The sequence below is a fragment of the Trachypithecus francoisi genome, unplaced genomic scaffold (assembly GCF_009764315.1).
Source record: "Trachypithecus francoisi isolate TF-2019V2 unplaced genomic scaffold, Tfra_2.0 Contig01579, whole genome shotgun sequence".
Lineage (NCBI taxonomy): Eukaryota > Metazoa > Chordata > Mammalia > Primates > Cercopithecidae > Trachypithecus > Trachypithecus francoisi.
The window spans coordinates 1365483-1390459 of NW_022681442.1; the positions used below are offsets into that span (position 1 = coordinate 1365483).

General features: G+C 44.2%; 2 protein-coding genes across 8 annotated transcripts in view; one reads left to right on the plus strand and one right to left on the minus strand.

Annotated features, from left to right (window-relative positions):
* Window positions 1-1910: 1910 nt before the first annotated feature.
* The window catches only part of CUNH10orf143 (chromosome unknown C10orf143 homolog), a 60771-nt gene continuing 37704 nt past the window's right edge, over window positions 1911-24977 (plus strand). For 3 of the 7 annotated variants that reach the window (XM_033178738.1, XM_033178743.1, XM_033178760.1), the window contains exons 1-2: window positions 1912-2060; window positions 3276-3287. In XM_033178738.1, the coding sequence (XP_033034629.1) occupies window positions 1992-2060; window positions 3276-3287 (81 nt within the window). In that variant the 5' untranslated portion in view covers window positions 1912-1991. Of the gene's footprint in view, window positions 2061-3275; window positions 3288-24977 lie in introns of all 7 variants that reach the window. The other 4 variants (XM_033178777.1, XM_033178752.1, XM_033178783.1 and 1 more) reach the window with 3 other exon arrangements.
* Window positions 4133-6744, minus strand: LOC117064704 (melanoma inhibitory activity protein 2-like). Its single transcript, XM_033178730.1, has one exon. It carries the CDS (start codon window positions 6707-6709, stop codon window positions 4409-4411), a length of 2301 nt encoding a protein of 766 aa, XP_033034621.1. The 5' UTR covers window positions 6710-6744; the 3' UTR covers window positions 4133-4408.

The window sequence follows — 24977 nt, forward strand, 5'->3', positions numbered from 1 at the left end:
AGCCTCAACCTTCCAGGCCTAAGCAATCTATCTTTCCCATCTCAGCCTTCTGAGCAGCTGGGACTACAGGTGGGAATCATAGTGCCCAGCTAATTTATTTTTATTTTTATTTTGTAGTGACGGGGTCTCACTATGTTGCCGAGGTTGGTCTCAAACTCCTGGGTTCAAGCAATCCTCCCGCTTTGGCCTTCCAAAGTACTGGGATTACAAGCTTCAGCTACTGTGCCTGGCCCTTTTTACAACCTTTATATATCCCACTTAGGGTGAATATTTGTGAAGACTCACACATTTCTGCTATAGAAACATTGTTTGACTATGGGGGTATACAATATATCTCACCATTTTTAAACATTCAAAAAATTCTGAATTTCACAATCACATCTGGCCTGAAAGGTTTTTGATAAGGGGCTGTGAACCAGTGGTGGCACAATTAGTCCTAGGAGTACTGACTAGTAGGAGAAATACAACATTTGTTGAGTACTTAGTTTGTGTCCAGCATTGTTCTAAGTATATTCTAGGTAAATGCCTCATGTAATCCTCACAGTCTCTATGCTTTATTATTCTATCCTCTGAGTGAGATTAACTATTTAATTTGCTGAGGATCATGCAGCAAATAGCCCGAAGAGCGATTCATGCGTTTCACTATAATGGTTAAGAACCGGACTCTGTGCAAAGGATACCTTCAACTGCAGAATGATGGACTCAAATCACAGACACACGACAAAGTGACCGGTAGTCAGTTGTGGGTTGGTTCAGAGGCTCAGGCTGTTCTGGCTCTAGGGGCTTTCCTAGGGTTACCCCCAGCTGCCCTCACGGTGACAAAAAGGCTGCCGCAGCTCCAGGAAACTTACACTGGGCAAGGACAACAGGAAGAAAACAGCCCCCACCCACCCACCTCCCTTTTTATCTAGAAGAAAAATCTTTCCCAAAACTCTGCCTCCACAGACCTCGCTTACTTCTCCCTGGCCCGTACAGGGTCATGTGCCCATTGCCAGCCAATCGCGGGCAACGGATTGGCCCCGTTTTAAATCATCCAAAAAAGGCGCCGGTCTGGGCTGTTTGGAGCAATCAAGGGAGCTCCGTGCTAAGGCAGGAGGGGCCTGGACAAGCAGCTGCAGGAGTCCGGAACTCGGTGCCCTACGATGAGGGCTCAGTGGTGCTCAGCACCGCGCCGGGCCAGAGACTGAAACGCCGTCGGCTGTTGAGGGTTGGTTGGCTGCATCCCTGGCAGGGGCTAGACGGAGCGAACATCACGGCGGCAACCACCTGCGCAGCACACGCTCCCGACAGTGGCTGTGCTTTTTCCCTTCAGCACAGCCCAAAGGCCCTGGCAGCTCAGCACCTGCGACCTCCTAGTGCCCTCCAGCCTAGGGGAGAAGTGCTTCCGGGGCCTCCCAACCAGCAGCTACCAGACACCAGTCGTGTGCCGCACGGGGCTGGCCTGAATGCTCTGCACCTTCCCACCGCGGCGCCAGTCGCTCCCACCCGGAAGCGAGGCAGCCCTGCGGACCACAACTCCCAGAAACACCCGCTGTCTCACTCAAGCTAATTGGCCCGCTGCGCCACCTATTAGCCAACCAGCCACAGGGAGACCGCGCCCCGCGAGGCCTAACAACCAATCATAAGACAGAGGAGGCGGGCGCTCTTCCAGCCGATCCACGGGCTGTTGTCAAAAGTTTGGCGGGATCCTGAAAGAATGCTTTCTTTGGAGCCCCACGGCTGCTCCTGTGAAGAGAGAAGCGACAAGCCGACCTCTCTGCGAAGTAATGACTTGGGGCAGACGGACAACGCCCACATCATCTCAATATTCCCAGAAGACTCCGGTCTCTACTGCTCCTGCCTGCGGTCCTCGCCTTGGTGCTCTCGCGCTTCCCGTGGCGCCCCGCCCCTCAGTCTCCCCATTGGCTCCCCAGGGCCGTGTGCGGAAGGGGGCGTGGAGCGCAGGCCTCGGCCAGGCCTGAGAGGCCCGTAGGGTTTGACGCTGGGGCTGCATGGACAGCCTAGCGCTCTGCCGCTGGCGGCGGCGGAGGGCGGAGGATCTGCAGGTTCAGGGGGATGTGGTGAGCCCCCGGGGCCTGGGCGTTAGGGACGGGAGGGCAGATGGCCCCTGGGCGGGTTCCCACCCCACCTCGTGTTTGCGGGCGCGGCCCTGCCTATGAGGCGGCCTGGCCCAAGCCACTCGCAGGCGCGCGCGCCTCCCTGGGAGGGCGTGGCCCGTTACGGGCGTGGCCTGTTACGGGCGAGGTTGTGACACCGCCCTCCCGATTTCGCGCCTGCGCGGACTCGCGGAACCTGGGCACCTTGAGCACACGCTCACTGTGGCTCCAGACCCAGGCTCCCTAAAACATGGGCCGGGACTCATAGCAGGACCTCGGGTGCTTGGTATCCGTGTCAGGTTTTCCCCTGCCGTCTACGCTTGACTGTTCATGAGTCTCGTTCACTGAGCGCTTGCCACGTGCCAAGCCCAGGGCTGGGTGTTGGGGGACGGGTACGTGGGGAGCGAACACGCGCAGAAAATTACCCGCATTGAGCGTGTTAGTGCTTCTTGGGCTGAGTCCATTAACTGATGAGAAGAGGGTAAGATGAGATGGTAATGGGGAGGCTTGCACAAGATCCCAGGGTGAATGGGTACGTCAGGTATGTGTGAGACTTGAAGGATGACCAGGGGTATGTAGGATGGGAGCTGACAAAAAACAGTGTTGGAGGAAGAAGCTTAGCGTCTTAGGGGAGCTGAAAGAAGTACTGCAGGATTGGAGCGGGAAGACAGAGCTGCTTGGCGTTACTGTATTTTATCTTCCACCTCTGCTTGCAAATTGGCCAATTCTTACTCAGCCTCATTTATTTCAAAGTTCCTTGCTAAGGGCAGCAGTGAGCAGCCAACATACCGCATATTTGCTTTTTTTTTTTTTTTTTTTTTCCTTCTAGAGCTACACAGGCTTGGTAAGTGCAGGATCTGTCTTCCCAGTTAATGCAGGCAGCATTTTTTAAGATGTATTTACTGCGTAGCGGGAATGACTAGCTTTCTACCACCTCTTTCCTCACCTGCCACTGCCTGGCTGTGAAGCCAGTGCCACTTAGGTTTCTGTCACAGCCGCACCCCTCCTCCAGGTACAAATTGTTACATTACTAGGGTGCAGCTTACCCCAGTAATGTACTAATAATATGGTATAGTAATAGTATAGTACAGTAATATAGCAGGTTAGGGTGCTTTTGTAACCAAGAGCCTTCAAAGCATGCTGGCCCTAACAAGATGGAAGTTTGATTCTCCTGCACAGAACAGCATGAAGGTGAGCAGTCCAGTAAGGCGGAACCCAGGGTCACTAAATATAGACGTAGGGCTGGTGGCACCCAGATCAGGGGATATGCAGGGGCCTAGATTCCTTCCCATCACACCATCCCCTGGGTGTTACCCTCCTCTGCATAGCCAAGAGTGGATCACCACTACCGTGCTACCAGACGGCAGGAAAACAAACAGGAAAGTGACATGATTATGCTGACGTGTTTCGACCTTACTCCACGGCCCTGGAAAATGAAAGGTGCGGTCAGTGTGCAGGCAGGGAGGCAAGGCTTGTGGCTACAGTAGTATGTCAGAGGAGAAATGGCAGAGGCTTTCACAAGAGAGGGCAGTGGGGTGGTGATACTAGACAGACGTGACTGTGTATTTAGAGGGAGAGCAGACAGTCTCACGGATGGAGTGGCTATGGCAGGGTAATGTGAAGGGCAGAGTCCAGGGTAATGCCAGGGTTGACTTGAGCCCTGGGAGGACAGTGCTGCTGTTCCTTGAGAGAAGAGTAGTGTGGAGCTGTGAGAGGCAACGAAGAGCTCCTGTTAGGCCGTGCTGTGTTTTCTGCGACTTTGAAACATTTAGTAGAGACATGGCAAATACTGCTAGTGATAGAATGGTTATCATGTAGATTATCTGAATTTTTTAATCAACTAAAATTTATTTAATTAAGCATAAAGTTACTTTCACATTTGTCTACACCTACAGTAAATAGAATTCTTGGCTTAAAGACACAGCCTTTAGAATTTAAAGCCTCCCCACCTGCAAGATTACATATGTAAAACTCCCACTATTGTTTCTATAATAGTGGATTAGTTAATCAATTTAAAATGGTTATACTATCTAGAATAAAATACAGTGGAAATAATTTACTCATAAGATTCATATTTAAATCATCCTTATTTACAAAATACTATCCTAAGAATTATAATTCCATTAAGTTTCAATTTGAGCAAAAATGTAATCACTTAAGTAACAGCAGTTACTTAAACTGAAAATGAGATCAGTCAGAATTACTTTTGCAGAGAGCAAAAATATTGTCAGGTGTCTTGCTGCGGTTTTGGATGTTCAGTAGCAGGCCCATTTGAAGGCGATATCAGCCCAGAAGGGAACTCATTTATACCTTCAGAATGTGGGGGTGCGGGGAAAAATCCAGGTCTTGAGGGGAAGGTAAGGAGGAAAACCTCTTGGTGGATAGACATTTCTCACTGCAAATGGAACATGTGGCGGACCTGGGAAATCCCTTCGTGGAAAATCATCTTGAGAAGCTCCAAACCTGGTTCCTGGAGGAGGTCGGGGCAAAGGAGGTCCTCTTCTCATGAACGGGCCCCTTGTATCCACTGGAAACAGTGGACCTCTGATTGGAGCAAGAGGTGGAGGAACAAAGCCAGGGCCAGTTGCTTCATTTTCAGCAGGGAGAGATGAATCAGGCATATTTAAATTACCAAGATCATCTTTGGTATCTTTTCTACTGGATTCCATTTCTGAAGGCATTGACCCATCCATTTTATCCAAAGAAGGCATATTAAAACTTCTGAGTTCTGCTGGTCCAGATGGTCTACCAGAGTTAGAATAAAATCTGTCTTGCCTTTGGGGAGGAAGAGCTGAATCAGGATATGATCGTACTGGTGGAGGAAACATCCTACGGTCCTGTTCCCACGGAGATGGCAGGGACACAGTGTCAGAAGGAGCCGTGTGAGGATGGGTTAACTTCTCACAGCTTGATTCTCCTCTTTCATTGGTAATCTGATGGTCCAGAGGATTCCCTGGGCCTCCTGAGCTTCTTCCTTCTTCCCCTGGAGGCAAAGGTGAGAGTGGACCCTCCAACACAGCTGGAGGAGAGAGAAAAGCTCTCTTTTCAGATAAAGGCTGACCCAATGATGAGGGACCATATGGGGAATGCTCTCTGCCAAATGCTGTATTTGGACCATCAAGTACATAAGGATCTTTTTCTAAAAGTTCAGATTTAAACTCTGTTTTAGTTAATTTTTGTCTGTTAGTGTTTTCTTTCCTTAAATCATTGAGCTTTCTTTCAGCAATCCAAGCTGCCAACCAATTATGATGTGCTTTTTTCTCATGGGAAATAATCTGCTGTTGATAATAATGAATAGTTCTTTCCAATTCTTCTTCAAGATCTTTGGCTCGCTGTCCATAGGTCTCCAGCTCTTTAGTGGCATGGCTGATCTTTTTGTCTACCTTAGAAAGTTTCTCTTCTTTCTCTAACCGGTTATTTTCCTCTACTGTTAATTTCCTGTAGAGTTTCATTTCATTTTCTTGATATAATTCAGTCATTACTTTAAGTTTCTGTTGAAGCTTCTGATTCTCACTTTCAAAATGTGTGTTTTCTGACTGCAAAGATGCTTGTTCAGTCTGCAGATTTTTAATATGCTCTGTAAGCTCTTCCTTTGTTTTATCAATTTCAGATAACTGGATATAAATTTGGTTTCGTTCTCCTTGTAAGGTTTTTAAAGAAGCATTTAACTTAGCAGCATGAATCAGTTTCTTCAAAGCTCCTTTTGGAGGATCATCTAAGTAAGTACCTTCTTCCGATTCACTGTTCACTTCTAAGTTACCATCATCCGTTCTGTCTTCTCCAAGCCTAGCAGTCCAATCTTTCATCTTTAGCAAGCGTTCAGTCAGAGTCTTGATGTGATTTGCTGTATCATTTAGAACTTGTTCTGCATGTACTTTGAAGTCTTCAAATGTTATTTTCTGTTTATTAAGTTCACTCACTTGTTCTTTCCATACTTCCACTTCTTGCAAAAGCTGTTTCTGGCTTTCCTGAAGTTGAGAGTTTTCATTCAAAGCGTCTTTTATTGCTATCTTCAGTCGTTCTTCAGTCATTTGAAATACCTTGAAGATTATTTTGGCTTCAGCTACTTGTGATTTGAGGGATTTTGACTCATCTTCTAGAGACTGTATCCGTTTTGAAATATCTGCCATCAATTCATTTTTTTGAGAATGTTTAGATTTCTCTTCTGTTAACTCTTTTTCTAGACAGAGTATTTCATGCTCAAGTTCAGAATTGGACCTGTTCAGATTTTCGCAGGTTGCCTCCAAACTTTGTTCTTTCATTGCCGCATTCTCAAAGCTGGCATCCTCTAAAGATGCTGCTACTTCATAGTCTTCATACTGTTTTTGAACAAGGCTAAATTTTTCAAGTAGTTTACATTTTTCTTCAATTAGTCCAGAAAGCATTATAGCAAGCTTTTTCTCTCTTCCCACATAAAGCCGACTCCTAATCGATCTAAAACTTCTCCGCAAAAAAAGGAGAACAGCAAAAAATCCAACAACAGCGGCACATATCACCAATTCCCATGGAAAACCATAAGGATTAGAATCTATAGGCAGTGCTGCCACAACCCTGTGTAGCTCCCCCAGGACCAGCCCCAAGTACAGCTGAGGGGTAGCCCCTGGCTCCTCCATGGCGCCAAGGCTGCTCTGGCGGTCGGTCGCCGCAGTAACCCAGCGACAACAAGCAGCGGAGAACTCGCAGCCTTCTGCCGGGTACCAAATCCGCAGCCGGCAACTGGAGCGGACCATTGCGGACCCGGCTGCGGGGGGAGCTGAGGGATGCGGGCACTCACAGGCCTAGGCTGCCTACCCTGGCCCCTTTGTTCCACTACATCCTGAGGTAGCACATGTCCGAGCCGGACCTGCGCAAGCCTGTGAAACCACCCCTCGGTTTGGTTTCGGCCAGGCAGCCTTGGAGGGGGAGGTTTTTTTTTGTTTTGTTTTGTTTTTTTGAGACGGAGTCTCACTCTGTTACCCAGGCCTGAGTGCAGTGGCACAGTCTTGGCTCACTGCAACCTCCGCCTCCCCGGTTCAAGCGATTCTTCTGCCTCAGCCTACCGAGTAGCTAGAATTACAGGTGCCCGCCACCATGCTCAGCTAACTTTTGTATTTTTAGTAGAGATGAGGGTTCGCCATGTTGGCCAAGCTGATCTCGAACTCCTGACCTCAGGTGATCAGCCTGCCTCTGCCTCCCAAAGTGCTGGGATTACAGGTGTGAGCCACCATGTCCAGCTTGGATTATCTGAATTTATAGCACAACACTGCCAAGTTATTCCCTTGATACAAATGAGACACAGGGGGGGTAATTAACTGGCCTAAGGATACACAGCTAGTAAATGGTGGAACAAGGTCTTAAATCCAAGCCGTTTGGCTGCAGGGCCTGCCCTCTTAATCACAGGGCTACACAGCTTCCCATGTAACACTTGTGGAACTAAAATAGCAGGCCGGGCGCAGTGGCCCATGCCTGTAATCCCAGCACTTTGGGAGGCCAAAGCAGGCTGATCACTTGAGGTCAGGAGTTCCAGACCAGCCTGGCCAACATGGTGAAATCCTGTCTCTACTAAAAATACAAACATTAGCTGGGCTTGGTGGCATGCCTCTGTGATCCCAGCTACTCAGGAGGCTGAGACAGAAGAATTGCTTGAACCCAGGAGGCAGAGGTTGCAGTGAGCAGAGATCACACCACTGCATTCCAGCCTGGACGAGAGAGTAAGACTCCATCTCAAATAAAAAAGTAAAAATAAAATATACCCACAAAGCTTCCCAATGAAGTCCTAAATTGGCCATCATAAAATGATGAAAAGTGTGATGCTGTGGGCTGTCAGGGAAGGGGAGCCAGAGGTCATTATTGATCAGAGCGAACAGGGAAGGTTTAATGGAAGACACCCTGAATGATATATCAGGTTGGAATTGCTGAAATTGAGTGCCAGGCTTCAGGTTGCAATACTTCTTGACTGTTACCTAAGAATAATGAGTTGGGTATCTTATTGGCATGGTGTATATTGCCTCTTAATTTGATAAAGTTTTGTTTATATTGTATTGTGTCCTAGTCTTTGATTTAATAATCCAGATTGAGTTCAATAAAGTATCCAAGTTCTTCTACCAAGTGTTCTGTCCTCTCTCTGCCCCTCTGTGTATTTCTCTCTCACAGGCGCCTCCAGATTTTGGTTACTGAGGAACGGTAACTAGTTTCTTCTGTTCACAGCCTAGAGGCTCTAGACTCTGCACATAACCACCAGCAAAGTTTTGGAAAACACAGCAGCCAGGACCCATCTTGGTAGTGACTTTGCAGGTGATTCTCGGGCAGAGCCAGGGTGAAGCACCTCTCCTGTAATGTGAGTGTCTGATCGCTGTGAGTTTCCTTGCAGTCCAGTTAGCTAGCGTGGTCACATGTGTCATAGTTCAATGCTAGTAGTTTTTATCATTTCCATTGGGCAGACATGTTTAGAGCACCTGCTGTGTCTCAAGCCCTGTCCTAGGCACTGGAGATGAGATGAAGAAAAGATGAGCGTTGCTTACGTTTATCCTGCAGCTCATGATGAGGCTTACTCTGCAGCTCCAGTGCTCGACTTTTTACACAGTAAGTCCCCCTGCTTACCACACGCTGGCCATACTCACGTGTTTCAGACTGAAAGCTGTCTGCCTAGAATACCTAAAGATTCAGGTCCACTCAGTCTTTCACCTCTGCTGAGACTCTCCTCCCTAAAGAACTCACTGAGACCAGGTTTCTTGGGTAGAGCAACATGTTAGATACCTGGACTGGAAAATCAAGTTGATATTTTTCTTTTCTGGTGTCATATGAGTTGATTCAAGATCCTTGTTTCTAGCTTTTTTTTTTTTTTTTTTTTCCTTTTTGAGACAGAATCTTGCTCTGTTGCCCAGGTTGTAGTGCAGTGGAGCAATGATGGCTCACTGCAGCCTCCCTCTCCTGGGTTCAAGTGATCTTCCTGCCTCAGCCTCCTGAGTAGCTGGGACTACAGGCATGCATCACCACGTCCAGCTAATTTTTAAAAACTTTTGTTGAGATGGGATCTTGCCATGTTGCCCAGGCTGGTCTCAAACTCCTGGGCTCAAGTGAGCCACCTGCCTTGGCCTCCCAGAGTTCTGGGATTACAGGCATGAGCCATGGCGCCTGGCCTCATGTACAAGTATTGACTGATTGATTGATTGATTGATTGATTGACTGAGACAGAGTTTTGGTCATCCAGGCTGGAGTACAGCAGTGCCATCTGGGTTCACTGCAACCTCCGCCTCCTGGGTTCAAGTGATTCTCCTGCCTCAGCCTCCCAAGTAGCTGGGACTACAGGTGTGTGCCAGCTAATTTTTATATTTTTAGTAGAGATAAAACTAAATACCCAAAGGAAATTGCAGAGATTATTAGCTTGAATAAAAAATATCAAGACTTGGCTGGGCGCTGTGGCTCAATGCCTGGAATCCCACCACTTTTGGAGGCCGAGGCAGGCAGATCACCAGAGGTCGGGAGTTTGAGACCAGTCTGACCAACGTGGAGAAACCCTGTCTCTACTAAAAATACAAAATTAGCTGGGCGTAGTGGCACATGCCTGTAATCTCAGCTACTTGGGAGACTGAAGCAGGAGAATCGCTTGAACCCGGGAGGCAGAGGTTGCGGTGAGCCAAGATCGTGCCATTGCACTCCAGCCTGGGTGGGCAACAAGAGCAAAACTCTATCTCAAAAAAAAAAAGAAAAATCAAGACTCAATTATAGTCTACCTATAAGAAACTCACTTTAAATGTAAAGATACAATAGATCAAGAAATAAAAGGATGCAAAAAAATATATAATGCTAACACTGACCAAAAGAAAGGTGGAGTTGCTATATTAATAAAAGACAAAGTCAATTTCAGAATAAAGAATATTACCATGGATATAAAATATGATTTCATAGTGATTAAAAAAGTGAATTCATCAAGAGAACATAAAACTCATCAATGTTAATGCATCTAATAACAGAGCTTCAAAATACATGAAGCAAAAGCTGATAGACCTGCAAGGAAAATAGACAAATCCACAATTATATTACTAAGTTTCAATATCTTCTCACAAAAATTGATAGATACATGAAGAAAACCATTAAGGATATAGAAAATTCAAACTACTGGCCAGTGCAGTGGCTCACACTTTTTTTTTTTTTTTTTTTTTGAGACAGAGTCTCGCTCTGTACTCCAGGCTGGAGTGCAGTGGCGCGATCTCCGCTCACTGCAAGCTCCGCCGCCTCCCGGGTTCACGACATTCTCCTGCCTCAGCCTCTGTAGAAGCTGGGACTACAGGCGCCCACCACCACGCCCGGCTAATTTTTTTATATTTTTAGTAGAGACGGGGTTTCACTGTGTTCGCCAGGATGATCTCGATCTGCTGACCTCGTGATCCGCCAGTCTCGGCCTCCCAAAGTGCTGGGATTACAGGCGTGAGCCACCGCGCCCAGCCGGCTCACGCTTTTAGTCCCAGCTCTTTGGGAGGCCGAGGTGGGCAGATCACTTGAGGTCAGGAGTTTGATACCAACCTGGCCAACATGATGAAACCCCATCTCTGCTAAAAATACAAAAAATTAGCTGGGTGTGGTGGCAGGCACCCGTAATCCCAGCTACTCAAGAGGCTGAGGTGGGAGAACCACTAGAGGCAGAGGTTGCTCTAGCTCACTAGAGGCAGTGAGCCGAGATGGCACCACTGCACTTCAGCTTGGATGGCATAGTGAAACTGTCTCAAAGATAAAATAAGATAAAATAAAATACTGTCAAACAACCTGCCTTACTTGACATTTATAGAACTCTTCATTCAGAAACAACAGAATACAAATTTCCCAAGACTAATTATATTTTGAGCCATAAGGGTAGCTTCAATAAACATAAGCTGGGACTATAGGCACATGTCACCCCATCCCGGCTAATTTTTGTGTATTCTTGTAGAGACATTTTCACTGTGTCACCCAGGCTGGTCTCAAACTCCTGGGCTCCAGCAGTCTGCCTGGCTTCAGCCTCCCAAAGTCTTGGGATTACAGGTGTGAGCCACCATGCCTGGCCTCAATTTTGTTTTCTGCCTGAAGGAATTTTTTTTAACATTTCTTATAGGATAGGTTTGCTGGTGATAAATTTTTTTAACTTCTATATTCTAAAAAAGTCTGCTTTTTTTTTTGAGATGGAGTCTTGCTCTGTCACCAGGCTGGAGTGCAGTGGTGTGATCTCAGCTCACTGCAACCTCTGCCTCCTAGGTTCAAGAGATTCTCCTGCCTCAGCCTCCCGAGTAGCTGGGACTACAGGTGCCCACCACCATACCCAGCTAATTTTTATATTTTTATAGAGATGGGATTTCACCATGTTGGCCAGGATGGTCTCAATCTCCTGACCTCATGATCCACCCGCCTCGGCCTCCCGAAGTGCTGGGATTACAGGCATGAGCCACTGCGCCCGGCCAAGTAAGTCTTAATTTTATCCTTATTTTGAAAGATATTTCCACTGTGTATGGAATTCTAAATTGATAAATTTTTTCTTTCAGTAATATAAAAATGTTGCTCCACTGTCTTGCCACAGTTGCTTCCAGTGAGAGATCTGCAGCCACCCTCTCTCTGCTCCTCAGTGTTGAACGTGTCTGTGGTCTCTGGCTGCCTTTAAGGTTGCCCTTGACCAGTGGCTTTGAGCAGTTGGCTCATCACATGCTCTATGTAGTTTTTTTTTTCATGATTTTATGCTTGGGTTTTATTGAGATTCTTGGATCTCTGGGTTTATAGTTTTCACCAGATTTGGGACATTTTCAGCCTAGATAAATAGATAGATAGATTTTTTTTTCCCCCAGACAGAGTCTCACTCTATTGCCCAGGCTGGAGTACAGTGGCGCGATCTTGACTCACTGCAACTTCTGCCTCTCGGGTTCGAGCGATTCTTCTCCCAACTAGCTGGGATTACAGGTGCACTCCACCACACCCTGCTAAGTTTTTGTATTTTTAGTCAGCACGGGGTTTCACCATGTTGGCCAGGCTGGTCTGGAAATCCTGACCTCACCAGGCGTGGTCAAAAACAAAACAAAAACTGGCAAAGAACTAACACAGATGTTAGATTTAGCAGAGAAAAACATTAAAAGAGTTAATATAACTGTGTATGTTCAAAATATTAAACAAAACATGGAAGATATTTTTTAAAAAATAAAAATCAAATGTTACGAGATCCAAACCAAATGCTATAACGTCTGGGATTAAAAATGCACTGGATGTAATTAGTGGACAGTTAGACATTGCAGAAAAAAAGATTCATGAACGTCAAAGCACAGCAGTAGAAACTATCATAAATCAAACACAGAAAAGAGATTTTTAAAAGTAGACATAGCATCAGGGAACTGTGGGACGACAATCAAGAAGCTTACTAGATGTGTAATGGGAGTTCTAGTAGAAAAGGAGAGAAAAGGGACAGAAAAAATATTGAAAGACATAATAGCTGAGGCCGGGCGTGGTGGCTCACGCCTATAACCCCAGCACTTTGGGAGGCTGAGGTGGGTGGATTACAGGCGTGAGCCACTGTGCTTGGCCCTATTTTGTCCATTTTTGATCAGTTCATGCAGAAGAGTAAATCTTGTTGGTCCAGTTTGACCCAAAAAGGAAGTTGGATAATACAGTTTGGGTCAGAGTTTAAAAGAAAATGAAGGCTGGGCACAGTGGCTCACACCTGTAATCCCAGCACTTTGGGAGACTGAGTTGGGTGGATCACGAGGTCAGGAGTTTGCGACCAGCCTGGCCAACATGGTGAAACCCCATCTCTACTAAAAATACAAAAATTAGCCGGGTGTAGTGGTGCGTGCCTGCAATCTCAGCTACTCAAGAGCCTGAGGTGGGAGAATCGCTTGAACCCGGGAGATGGAGGTTGCAGTGAGCCAGGATCTCGCGCCTGCACTCCAGCCTGGGTGACAGAGTGAGACTCTGTCTCAAAAAAAAAAATTAGAAAAAAATGAGGTCGGGCATAGTGGCTGTAATCCCTGCACTTTGGGAGGCTGAGGCAGACGGATCACTTGAGGTCAGGAGTTCAAGACCAACCTGGGTAACATCGTGAAACCCCGTCTCCACCAAAAAATACAAAAATTAGCTGGGCATTGTGTCACACGACTATAGTCGCCAGCTACACAGGAGGCTGAGGCAGGAGAATCTCTTGAACCCACGAGGCAGAGGTTGCACTGAGCCAAGATCATGCCTCTGCACTCCAGCCTGGGCGACAGAGTGAGACTCTATCTCAAAAAAATAAATAAATAAAAATAAGAAGATTCGGAGTTAAATTTCCTTGTTTTACCCAATCGGTTGCAGACTTTATAGCTCATCTGCTGAGTGAGATCCTTGCTGTGAGAACCTAGTAAATAACCAGCTGATGATGCAACCCCTGACAGAAGTCCTTATTTTGCCTTTCTGTGGTCACTCTTCTCCTTCTAAATAATTATAACCCATTCCTCAAGAAACAAGGTATTTAATTCTCTCACCCATGTTGTATTTTGGCAACAATCTGTTGAGCTATATTATGCTGTTTGTTATACCCAGTTTAATGAGATTCCACCATCCTCCCATCTAGATATAGGAAATTGACCGATGATTCATCTTTGGCTACAATCCTAACACATGTGTTCACCCTGCCAGTTATACCTAGACTCAATCATTTCTTTCTTTCTTTTTTTTTTTTTTTGAGATGGAGTCTCGCTCGTTTGCCCAAGCTAGAGTGAAGTGGCGTGATCTTGGCTCACTGCAACCTCCACCCCCTGGGTTCAAGTGATTCTCCTGCCTCAGCCTCCTTAGTAGCTGGGATTTTACAGGTGTGCACTACTATGCCTGGCTAATTTTTGTATTTTTAGTAGAGATGGGGGTTTCGCCACATTGGCCAGGCTGGTCTTGAACTCCTGATCTCAGTGATCCTCCCTCCTCGGCATCCCAAAGTGCTAGGATTACAGGCGTGAGCCTCTGCGCCCAGCCAATCATTTCTAATTTTTGGCAGGTTTCTTTATATATGACACAGAAAAGTCACAATGAGGTTAGGATCAGCAAGGAGGCCATTTTCTGTGGTTAGCCACCTCTTAAGGTGTCTGTTTTGTCCAGCACTGACCCTGGAAGGACTCTGCCTTGGCTTCTGGTTCTTGAATTACTAAATGCCCAGAAATGAGTGGGGCACATAGTAGGTATTCAGGAGAGGCTTTTGGGTTGACTGACATGTGAGAGTGTGTGTGTGTGTTTAACTGAGAATTGGTGAAAGAAGGATTAAGCAAATGCATAAAATTGTTGGTATTTTCAAAACATCATTTGTTTAGGGAAAATTATAATTCATTTGGGGAAAACACCATCAGCATGCCACATGGTCACCCTTCATTATCATCACCTAGCTACTATCTTTTTAGATTTCTCTCTTGCAGTTATCAAGAGCATGTTATTTAGGTTTAGAGTTTTTTTGTTTTTGTTTTTTGAGACAGAGCTTCCCTCTATCATCCAGGCCTGAGTGCAGTGGTACGATCTCAGCTCAGTGCAACCCCCACCTCCCAGGCTCAAGTGATTCTCCTGTCTCAGCCTCCAGAGTAGCTAGAATTACAGGCACATGCCACTACGCCCAGCTAATTTTTGTATTTTTAGTAGAGACAGGGTTTCCCTATGTTGGTCAGGCTTGTCTGGAACTCCTGGCCTCAAGTGATCCTCCTGTCTCAGCCTCCCAGAGTGTTGGATTTACAAGTGTGAGCCACCGTGCCCGGCCAGGTTTAGAGTTTTTTTAAAAGTGTGTAATTAAGTGGTTTTTAGTAAATTTACAGCTGTGCAACTGTCACCACCCATTTTTCATTATCTTCACCTCAGAAGAATCTCTGGCCATTGGCAGTCACTCCGTTCACACCCCTAGCTCCAGGCAACCACTGACTGACTTTCTGTCTCTGGATTTGCCTTTTCTCGAACTTTCTTGTAAAGGGAGTCATATGTGATAGGGTCTCCTGCAGCTTGGCTTCTTTCAATTTGCATCATGTTTTCAAGGTTCATCCAGATAAAGCATAGTGTGCTCCTTTTTATGGCTGTGTGATATTCCATTGTGTGAATAGAACACATTTATCCATTCATTTTGGTTATGAGTAGTGCAGAAAATTCTGAAAATTCACATAGGTACTGATCATTGTGTGAACATATCTCTTAGATGGATAGTTAGGGCTGGAATTGCTGGTTTCTATGATAAATTTATTTTTAACTTTCTAAGAAACTGCCAAAATATTTTCCAGAGTGGCTGCACCATTTTACATGCCCACCACCAACATATGAGGGCTCTATTTTGTCCACATCCTCATATATAGTCATTTAGTAGATACAGAGCAGTATCTCACTGCAGTTTTTATTTTTACTTTTTCTGTAGAGGTGCAGTCTTGCTATGTTGCCCAGGCTGGTCTCAAACCCTGACCTCAAACGATCTTCCCAAGTCGGCCTCCCAAAATGCTGGGATTATAGGCATGAGCGCCCATGCCTGGCCATCACTGTAATATTGATGTTGAGCATCTTTTCATATACTTATTGGCCTTTCATATCTCTTTATTGGGGAAATTACTCTTCACATCTTTCGCTCCTTTAAAAAATTGTGTTGTCTTCTCGTCAATTTGAGTTTTTAATGTATTCTGGGCTGGGTGCAGTGGCTCATGCCTATAATCTCAGCATTTTGGGAGGTTGAGGCAGGATAATCGCTTGAACCCGGGAAGCAGAGGTTACAGTGAGCTGGGATCATACCACTGCACTCCAGCCTGGGTGACAGAGTGAGACTCTGTCTCAAAAAAATAAAAAAAAATTAAATATGTATGTGTATATATATATATTCTGGATACTTGATCATATATATGATTTGTAAACATTTTTTCTCCACGAATGTGGCTTGTCTTTTCACTTTCTTTTTTTTTTATATATATATATATATTTTAAGTTTTGGGATACATGTGCAAAACATACAGGTTTGTTACATAGGTATACACATGCCATGGTGGTTTACTGCACCCATCAACCCATCATCTATATTAGGTATTTCTTCTAATGCTATCCGTCCCCTAGCCCCCCGCCCCCTGAAAGGCCCTGGTGTGTGATGTTCCCCTCCCTGTGTCTGTGTGTTCTCATTGCTTAGCTCCCACTTATGAGTGAGAACATGTGGTGTTTGGTTTTCTGTTCCTGTGATAGTTTGCTAAGAATGATGGTTTCCAGCTTCATCCATGTCCCTGCAAAGGACATGAACTCATCCTTTTTTAGGGCTGCATAGTATTCCATGGTGTATATGTGCCACATTTTCTTTATCCAGCCTATCACTGATGGACATTTGGATTGGTTCCAAGTCTTTGTTATTGTGAATAGTGCTGCAGTAAACATATGTGTGCATGTGTATTTTTAGCAGAATGATTTATAATCCTTTGGCTTTATACCCAGTAATGGGATTGCTGGGTTAAATGGTATTTCTGGTTCTAGATCCTTGGAGAATTGCCACACTGTCTTCCACAATGCTTGAACTAATTTACACTTCCACCAACAGTGTAAAAGCATTCCTATTTCTCCACATCCTCTCCAGCATCTGTTGTTTCCTGACTTTTTAATGATCACTGTTCTAACTGGCATGAGATGGTATCTCATTGTGGTTTTGATTTGCATTTCTCTAATGATCGGTGATGATGAGTATTTTTTCATGTTTGTTGTCCTCATAAATGTCTTCTTTTGAGAAGTATCTGTTCATATCCTTCACCCACTCTCTGATGGGGTTGTTTGTTTTTTTTCTTGTAAATTTGTTTAAGTTTCTTGTAGATTCTGGATATTAGCCCATTGTCAGATGGATAGATTGCAAAAATTTTCTCCCATTCTGTAGGTTGCCTGTCCACTTTGATGACACTTTCTTTTGCTGTGCAGAAGCTCCTTAGTTTAATTAGATCCCACTCATCAATTTTGGCTTTTGTTGCCGTTGCTTTTGGTGTTTTAGTCATGAAGTCTTTGTCCATGCATGTGTCCTGAATGGTATTGCCTAGGTTTTGTTCTAGGGTTTTTATGGTTTTAGGTCCTACGTTTTAGTCTTTAATCCATCTTGAGTTATTTTTTGTATAAGGTGTAAGGAAGGAGTCCAGTTTCAGTTTTCTGCATATGGCTAGCCAGTTTTCCCAACACCATTTGTTAAATAGAGAGTCCTTTCTGCATTGCTTGTTTTTGTTAGGTTTGTCAAAGATCAGATGGTTAGATGTGTGGCATTATTTCTGAGGCCTCTCTTCTGTTCCATTGGTCTGTATATCTGTTTTGGTTCCAGTACCATGCTGTTTTGGTTACTGTAGCTTTGTAGTATAGCTTAAAGTCAGTCAGTGTGATGCCTCCAGCTTTGTTCTTTTTGCTTAGGATTGTCTTGGTTATACAGGCTCTTTTTTGGTTCCATGTGAAATTTAAAGTAGTTTTTTCCAGTTCTTTGAAGAAAGTCAGTGGTAGCTTGATGGGGATAGCACTGAATCTATAAATTACTTTGGGTAGTATGGCCATTTTCCTGATATTGATTCTTCCTACCCATGAGCATGAAATGTTTTTCCATTTGTTTGTGTCCTCTTTTATTTCCTTGAGCAGTGGTTTGTAGTTCTCCCTGAAGAGTTCCTTCACATCCCTTGTAAGTTGTATTCCTACGTATTTTATTCTCTTTGTAGCAGTTGTGAATGGGATTTCACTCATGATTTGGCCCTCTGTCTATTATTGGTGTATAGGAATGCTTGTGATTTTTGCACATTGATTTTGTATCCTGAGACTTTGCTGAAGTTGCTTATCAGCTTAAGGAGATTTTTGGCTGAGACAGTGGGGTTTCCAAAATATACAATCATGTCATCTGCAAACAGAGACAACCTGACTTCCTCTCTTCCTATTTGAATACCCTTTATTTCTTTCTCTTTCCTGATTGCCCTGGCCAGAACTTCCAATACTATGTTGAATAGGAGTGGTGAGAGAGGGGATCCTTATCTTGTGCTGGTTTTCAAAGGGAATGCTTCCAGCTTTTGCCCATTCAGTATGATATTGGCTGTGGGTTTGTTATAAATAGCTCTTATTATTTTGAAATACATTCAATCAGTACCTAGTTTATTGAGAGTTTTTAGCATGAAGGGCTGTTGAATTTTATTGAAGGCCTTTTCTGCACCTATTGAGACAATCAAGTGGTTTTTGTCATTGGTTCTGTTTATGTGGTGGATTACGTTTATTGATTTTTGTATGTTGAACCAGCCTTGCATCCCAGGGATGAAGCCAACTTGATCTGGTGGATAAGCTTTTTGATGTGCTGCTGGATTTGGTTTGCCAGTATTTTATTAAGGATTTTCACATCGAAGTTTATCAGGGATATTGTCCTGAAATTTTCTTTTTTTGTTGTGTCTCTGCCAGGTTTTGGTATCAGGATAATGCTGGCCTCATAAAATGAGTTAAGGAGGAGTCCCTCTTTTTCTTTTGTTTGAAATAGTTTCAGAAGGAATGGTACCAGCTCCTCTTTTTACCTCTGGTAGAATTCAGCTGTGAATCTATCTGGTCCTGGGCTTTTCTTGGTTGATAGGCTATTAATTACTGCCTTAGTTTCAGAACTTGTTATTGTTCTATTTAGGTATTCAACTTCTTCGTGGTTTAGTCTTGGGAGGGTGTATGTGTCCAGGAATTTATCCATTCTTCTAGATTTTCTAGTTTATTTGTGTAGAGGTGTTGATAGTATTCTCTGATGGTGGTTTGTATTTCTGTGGGATCAGTGATGATATCCCCTTTATCATTTTTTATTGTTTCTATTTGGTTCTTCTCTCTTTTCTTCTTTATTAGTCTGGCTAGTGGTCTATCTATTTTGTTAATCTTTTCAAAAAACCAGCTCCTGGATTCATTGATTTTTTTGAAGGATTTTTCGTGTCTCTATCTCCTTCAGTTCTACTCTGATCTTGGTTATTTCTTGTCTTCTGCTAGCTTTTGAATGTGTTTGCTCTTGCTTCTCTAGTTCTTTTAATTGTGATGGTACGGTGTCAATTTTAGATCTTTCCCGCTTTCTCCTGTGGCATTTAGTGGTATAACTTTCCTTCTAAACACTGCTTTAGCTGTGTCTCAGAGATTCTGGTACATTGTGTCTTTATTCTCATTGGTTTCAAAGAACTCATTTCTGCCTTAATTTCCTTATTTACCTAGTAGTCATTCAGGAGCAGGTTGTTCAGTTTCCATGTAGTTGTGTCATTTTGAGTGAATTTCTTAATCCTGAGTTCTAATTTGAGTGCACTGTGGTCTAAGAGACTATTTGTGATGATTTCCATTCTTTAGCATTTGCTGAGGAGTATTTTACTTTCAATTATGTGGTCAATTTTAGAATAATTGCAGTGTGATGCTGAGAAGAATGTATATTCTGTTGATTTGGGGTAGGGAGTTCTATAGATGTCTATTAGGTCTGCTTGGTCCAGAACTGAGTTCAATTCCTGTTAGTTTTCTGTCTCGTTGATCTATCTAATATTGACAATGGTGTGTTACAGTCTCCCACTATTATTGTGTGGGAGTCTAAGTCTCCTTGTAGGTCTCTAAGAACTTGCTTTATGAATGTGGGTGCTCCTCTATTGGGTGCATATATGTTTAGGATAGTTAGCTCTTCCTGTTGCATTCATTCCTTTACCATTATGTAATGCCCTTCTTTATCTTTTTTTTTGATCTCCATTGATTTAAAATTTGTTTTATCAGAGACTAGGATTGCAACCCTGCCTTTTTTGCTTTCCATTTGCTTGGTAAATATTCCTCCATCCCTTTATTTTGAGCCTATGTGTGTCTTTGCAGGTGATATGGGTCTCCTGAATACAGCACACCGATGGGTCTTGACTTTTTATCCAGTTTGCCAGGTTGTGTCTTTTAATGGGGGTATTTAGCCCGTTTACATTTAAGGTTAATATTGTTATATGTGAATTTGATCCTGTCATTATGATGCTAGCTGGTTATTTTGCCCATTAATTGATACAGTTTCTTCATAGTGTCGATGGTCTTTACAATTTGGTATGTTTTTGCAGTGGCTGGTACCAGTTTTTCCTTTCCATATTTAGTGCTTCCTTCAGGACCTTTTGTAAGGTAGGCCTGGTGGTGACAAAATCTCTCAGCATTAGCTTGTTTGTAAAGGATTTTATTTCTCTTTCACTTATGAAGCTTAGTTTGGCTGGGTATGAAATTCTGGGTTTGAAATTCTTTTATTTAGGAATGTTGAATATTGGCCCCCACTCTCTTCTGGCTTGTAGGGTTTCTGCCGAGAGATCTGCCGTTAGTCTGATGGGCTTCTCTTTGTGGGTAACCCGACCTTTCTCTCTGGCTGCCATTAACATTTTTTCCTTAATTTCAACCTTGGTGAATCTGACAATTATGTGTCTTGGGGTTGCTCTTCTCGAGGAGTATCTTTGTGGTGTTCTCTGTATTTCCTGAATTTGAAAGTTGGCCTGCCTTGCTAGGTTGGGTAAGTTCTCCCAGATAATATCCTGGAGTGTTTTCCAACATGGTTCCATTCTCCCCGTCACTTTCAGGTACACCAGTCAAATGTAGATTTGGTCTTTTCACATAGTCCCATATTTCTTGGAGGCTTTATTCATTCCTTTTCATTCTTTTTTCTCAATCTTGTTTCATGATTTATTTCATTAAGTTGATCTTCAATCTCTGATATCCTTTCTTCCACTTGGTCGATTCAGCTGTTGATACTTGTGTATGTTTCCATGATGAAGTGCTCGTGCTGTGTTTCTCAGCTCCATCAGGTCATTTATGTTCTTCTCTAGACTGGCTATTCTAGTTAGCAATTTGTCTAATATTTTTTCAAGGTTCTAGCTTGCTTGCATTGGATTAGAACATACTCCTTTAGCTTGGAGAAGTTTGTTATTACCCACCTTCTGAAGTGTACTTCCGTCAGTTCATCAAACTCATTCTCTCTCCAGGTTTGTTCTCTTGCTGGCGAGGAGTTGTGTTCCTTTGGAGGAGAAGCAGCATTCTGTTTTTTGGAATTTTCAGCCTTTTTGCACTGGTTTTTCCTCATCTTCATGGATTTATCTACGTTTGGTCTTTGATGTTGGTGACCTTTGAATGGGGTTTCTGTGTGGATGTCCTTTTTGTTGATGTTGATGCTTTCTGTTTGTTAGTTTTCCATCTGAGAGTCCAGCCCCTTTGCTGCAGGTCTGCTGGAGTTTGCTGGAGGCCCACTCCAGACCCTGTTTTTCTGGGTATCACCAGCAGAGACTGTAGAACAGCAAAGATTGCTGCCTGTTCCTTTTTCTGGAAGCTTCATCCCAGAGGGGCACCTGTGAGATGCCAGCTGGAGCTCTCCTGTATGAGGTGTCTGTCAACCCCTGCTAGGAGGTATCTCCCAGTCAGGAGGCACAGGGACCAGGGACCCACTTGAGGAGGCAGTCTGTCCCATAGCAGAGCTCGAGCACTGTGCTGGGAGATCTGTGGCTCTCTTCAGAGCTAGCAGACAGGAACGTTTAAGTCTGCTGAAGCTGTACCCATGGTCACCCCTTCCCCCAGGGGCTCTGTCCCAGGGAGATGGGAGATTTATGTATAAGCCCCTGACTGGGGCTGCTGCCTTTCTTTTAGCGATGCCCTGACCAGAGCGGAGGAATCTAGAGAGGTAGTCTGGCTACAGTGGCTTTGTCAAACTGAGGTGGGCTCCTCCCAGTTTGAACTTCCTGGAGGCTTTGTTTATACTGTAAGGGGAAAACCACCTACTCAAGCCTCAGTAATGGCAGATGCTCCACTCCCCACCAAGCTCAAGTGTCCCAGGTCAACTTCAGACTGCTGTGCTGGCAGCGAGAATTTCAAGCCAGTGGATCTTAGCTTGCTGGGCTCCTTTGGGGTGGGATCCGCTGAGCTAGACCACTTGGCTCCCTGGCTTTAGCCCCCTTTCCAGGGGAGTGAATGGTTCTGTCTCGCTGGTGTTCCAGGTGCCACTGGAGTATGAAAAAACAAAACAAAACAGCAACTCCTGCAGCTAGCTTGGTGTCTGCCCAAATGGCCACCCAGTTTTGTGCTTGAAACCCAGGGCTGTGGTGGTGTAGGCACCCGAGGGAATCTCCTGGTCGGTGGGTTGCAAAGACCATGGGAAAAGCGTAGTATCTGGACTGGAGTGCACGGTTTGTCAGGGCGCAGTCCCTCACAGCTTCCCTTGGCTGGGGAGGGAGTTCCCTGACCCCTTGTGCTTCTTGGGTGAGGCGACGCCCCACCCTGCTTCAGCTCTCCCTCCGTGGGCTACACCCACTGTCTAACTAGTCCCAGTGAGATGAGCCAGGTACTTAAGTTGGAAATGCAGAAATCACCCGCCTTCTGCATTGATCTTGCTGGGAGCTACATACCCGAGCTGTTCCTATTCAGCTATCTTGCCAGCCCCCACTTTCTTTTCTTTTTTTTTTTTTTTTGTGACAGAGTCTTGTTCTGTCACCCCGGGCTGGAGTGCAGTGGCACGATCTCGGCTCACTGCAAGCTCCGCCTTCCGGGTTCACGCCATTCTCCTGCCTCAGCCACCCAAGTAGCTGGGACTACAGGTGCCCGCCACTACGCCCAGCTAACTTTTTAGTATTTTAGTAGAGAGAGGGTTTCACCGTGTTATCCAGGATGTTCTCCATCTCCTGACCTCGTGATCAGTCCGCCTCAGCTTCCCAAAGTGCTGGGATTACAGGCATGAGCCACCGTGCCCAGCCACTAGCCCCCACTTTCTTAATGGTATCATTTGAAGTCCCAAACCTTTGAATATTGATGAAATCCAAATTTTCCACTTGTTTCTTTTAGGGATCATTCTTTTGGTGTTGTATCTGAGAAATATTTGCCTATTCCAAGATCATAAGGATTTTTTTTTCAAACGTTCTCCTTTAAAAATTTTATATTTTTAGTTCTTACATTTTGGCTTCTGATCCATTTCAAGTTAATTTTTGTGCATGATATATGTCAAGAGCCCAAATTTATCTTTTTACATGTGGATATTGAATCATGTCGGCACCATGTCTTCTAAAGACTGTTCTTTCTCCGTCGAATTTTCTTGGCACCCTCGTCAAAGATCATTTGACCATAAATATAAGTGTTCATTTCTGGACTCTCACTTCTGTGCCATTGAACTGTATGTTCATCCTTATGCCAATACCATATTGATTACTGGAGCTGTATATTAAGTTTCTATTATATTAAGTTTTGAAGTTTTTTTAATACATTGTTCAGTTTCTAGTGCTTCTTTAGGTGTATTTTTCAGTCTTATCTCTCCACCTAGCCTGAAAGCAGACTTAAGACCCAGCTCGGTCATTTCATATCACCAGACTTCAGGCAAGTTGGCTAAGGTTTTTTTTTTTTTTTTTTTTTTACTTATTTTTCCTCATCTATAAAATAGAAATAGAACTTCATACCCCTCCATTGTCACAGGATTATTGTGAGGATCAAATGAAATAACAAATGTGGAAACATCTAGACTAGTTTTCTGTAAATGCAAAGGACATTTATTAGGCTCTGCTTGTTGCAAGTAAATGTGCATAACTGCTTTCCTTAAGATCCTTAATTTATTCAGGACTATAACTTATGTTTACAGTGTGCTTGGTAAACCTTGCAAGCCTAAAATTAATCCTCGACAAGTCCAGTGTGTTCGTTTATGTCTTTTTCAGAATCAAAGTAGAAGAGTGGTTTTTCTTTAATCTTCTCCATTATCTCAAGATAAGCAGCTCCCCTAGAATTCAGTTGCCCTCTTACTTTGAGTGTTGGCTTGTTCATATCAGAACTTGCCTTCTCTTTGCCAAGCTAGACTTGGTCAAGAGTGTGGACTGAAAGCTTGAGCATAGTAGGCCGAGGAGTCTTTCTAAAAAAAGGTCACAGTATCAAGATGTTAAGATCCAGTTGGTGAAAGCCCCAGTGTGCCCTGGTAATGCAGGAGTTGAGTGTGAGAATCCTAACTTCTGGCCCTCCTTAGTCGATGCAGTTCCAAACGTCATAGAAAGAAACCTCCTAACAGTACCAGATCATTCTCCAAATGAAAATGTCATAGGGAAGGAATCTTTACTTGATGGAAAGAATGCTTTCTTCCTAAATGGCAGTCTGTGGGGCCTTCTTAATGTTGCTCCATCCAGCATTCCTGTTCCGTGTTCAGACCAATGGGCATGCATATCAGCTGCTCCATCTAGCAGAATTAACTTTATCTTGGTAGGACTTGAACTAAACTGAACTGAAGAAACCTCCCTCAGCCATCTGTTCCTGGTACCTACGGACTCAATTACCCAGCATTATACACTTACACTACAAATGATCTTCAGCATAAGGGCCATTAGTCAATAAAAATTCTCAAAATGAGAAGATATTATTTTATTTTATATAAAATATATTTCCTTGTGGACTTAATTGCATTACTGATTTCTAATGATTTCCTTTGTTATTTTATTTAAATAATTAATATATTTTTTTGAAATGGAGTTTCCCTCTTGTTGCCCAGGCTGGAGTGCAATGGTGCAATCCCAGCTTGCTGCAACCTCTGCCTCCCGGGTTCAAGCGATTCACCTTCCTTAGCCTCCTGAGTAGCTGGAATTACAGGCACGTGCCACCACGCCCGGCTAATTTTTTGTATGTTTAGTAGAGACGGGGTTTCACCATGTTGGCCAGGCTGGTCTCGAACTCCTGATCTCAGGTGATCTACCCGCCTTGGCCTCCCAAAGTGCTGGGATTACAGGCGTGAGCCACTGCACCTGGCCAGCTCCTTTGGTATTTTAATTTGCTGTATATTTGCTTAACTCATATGGTAGTTCACGTATTAACACATGTAATACATATGCTTAATCCAGTGTGTTTGATGTTGAAGAGTGTGCCATTTTGTTGCTTTGCTGACTGAAGAGAGTGTGTGGTGCTTTTCTGTTGAAGAGGTCTGAAAACCATGCATCTTCTTTATTCTCCACCCTCCTGTTGAGCCCAGAGTGGAGG

Excerpts from the sequence above, each read along its gene's own strand:
- LOC117064704 (XM_033178730.1), bottom strand. The coding sequence starts at position 6,709 with ATGGAGGAGCCAGGGGCTACCCCTCAGCTGTACTTGGGGCTGGTCCTG.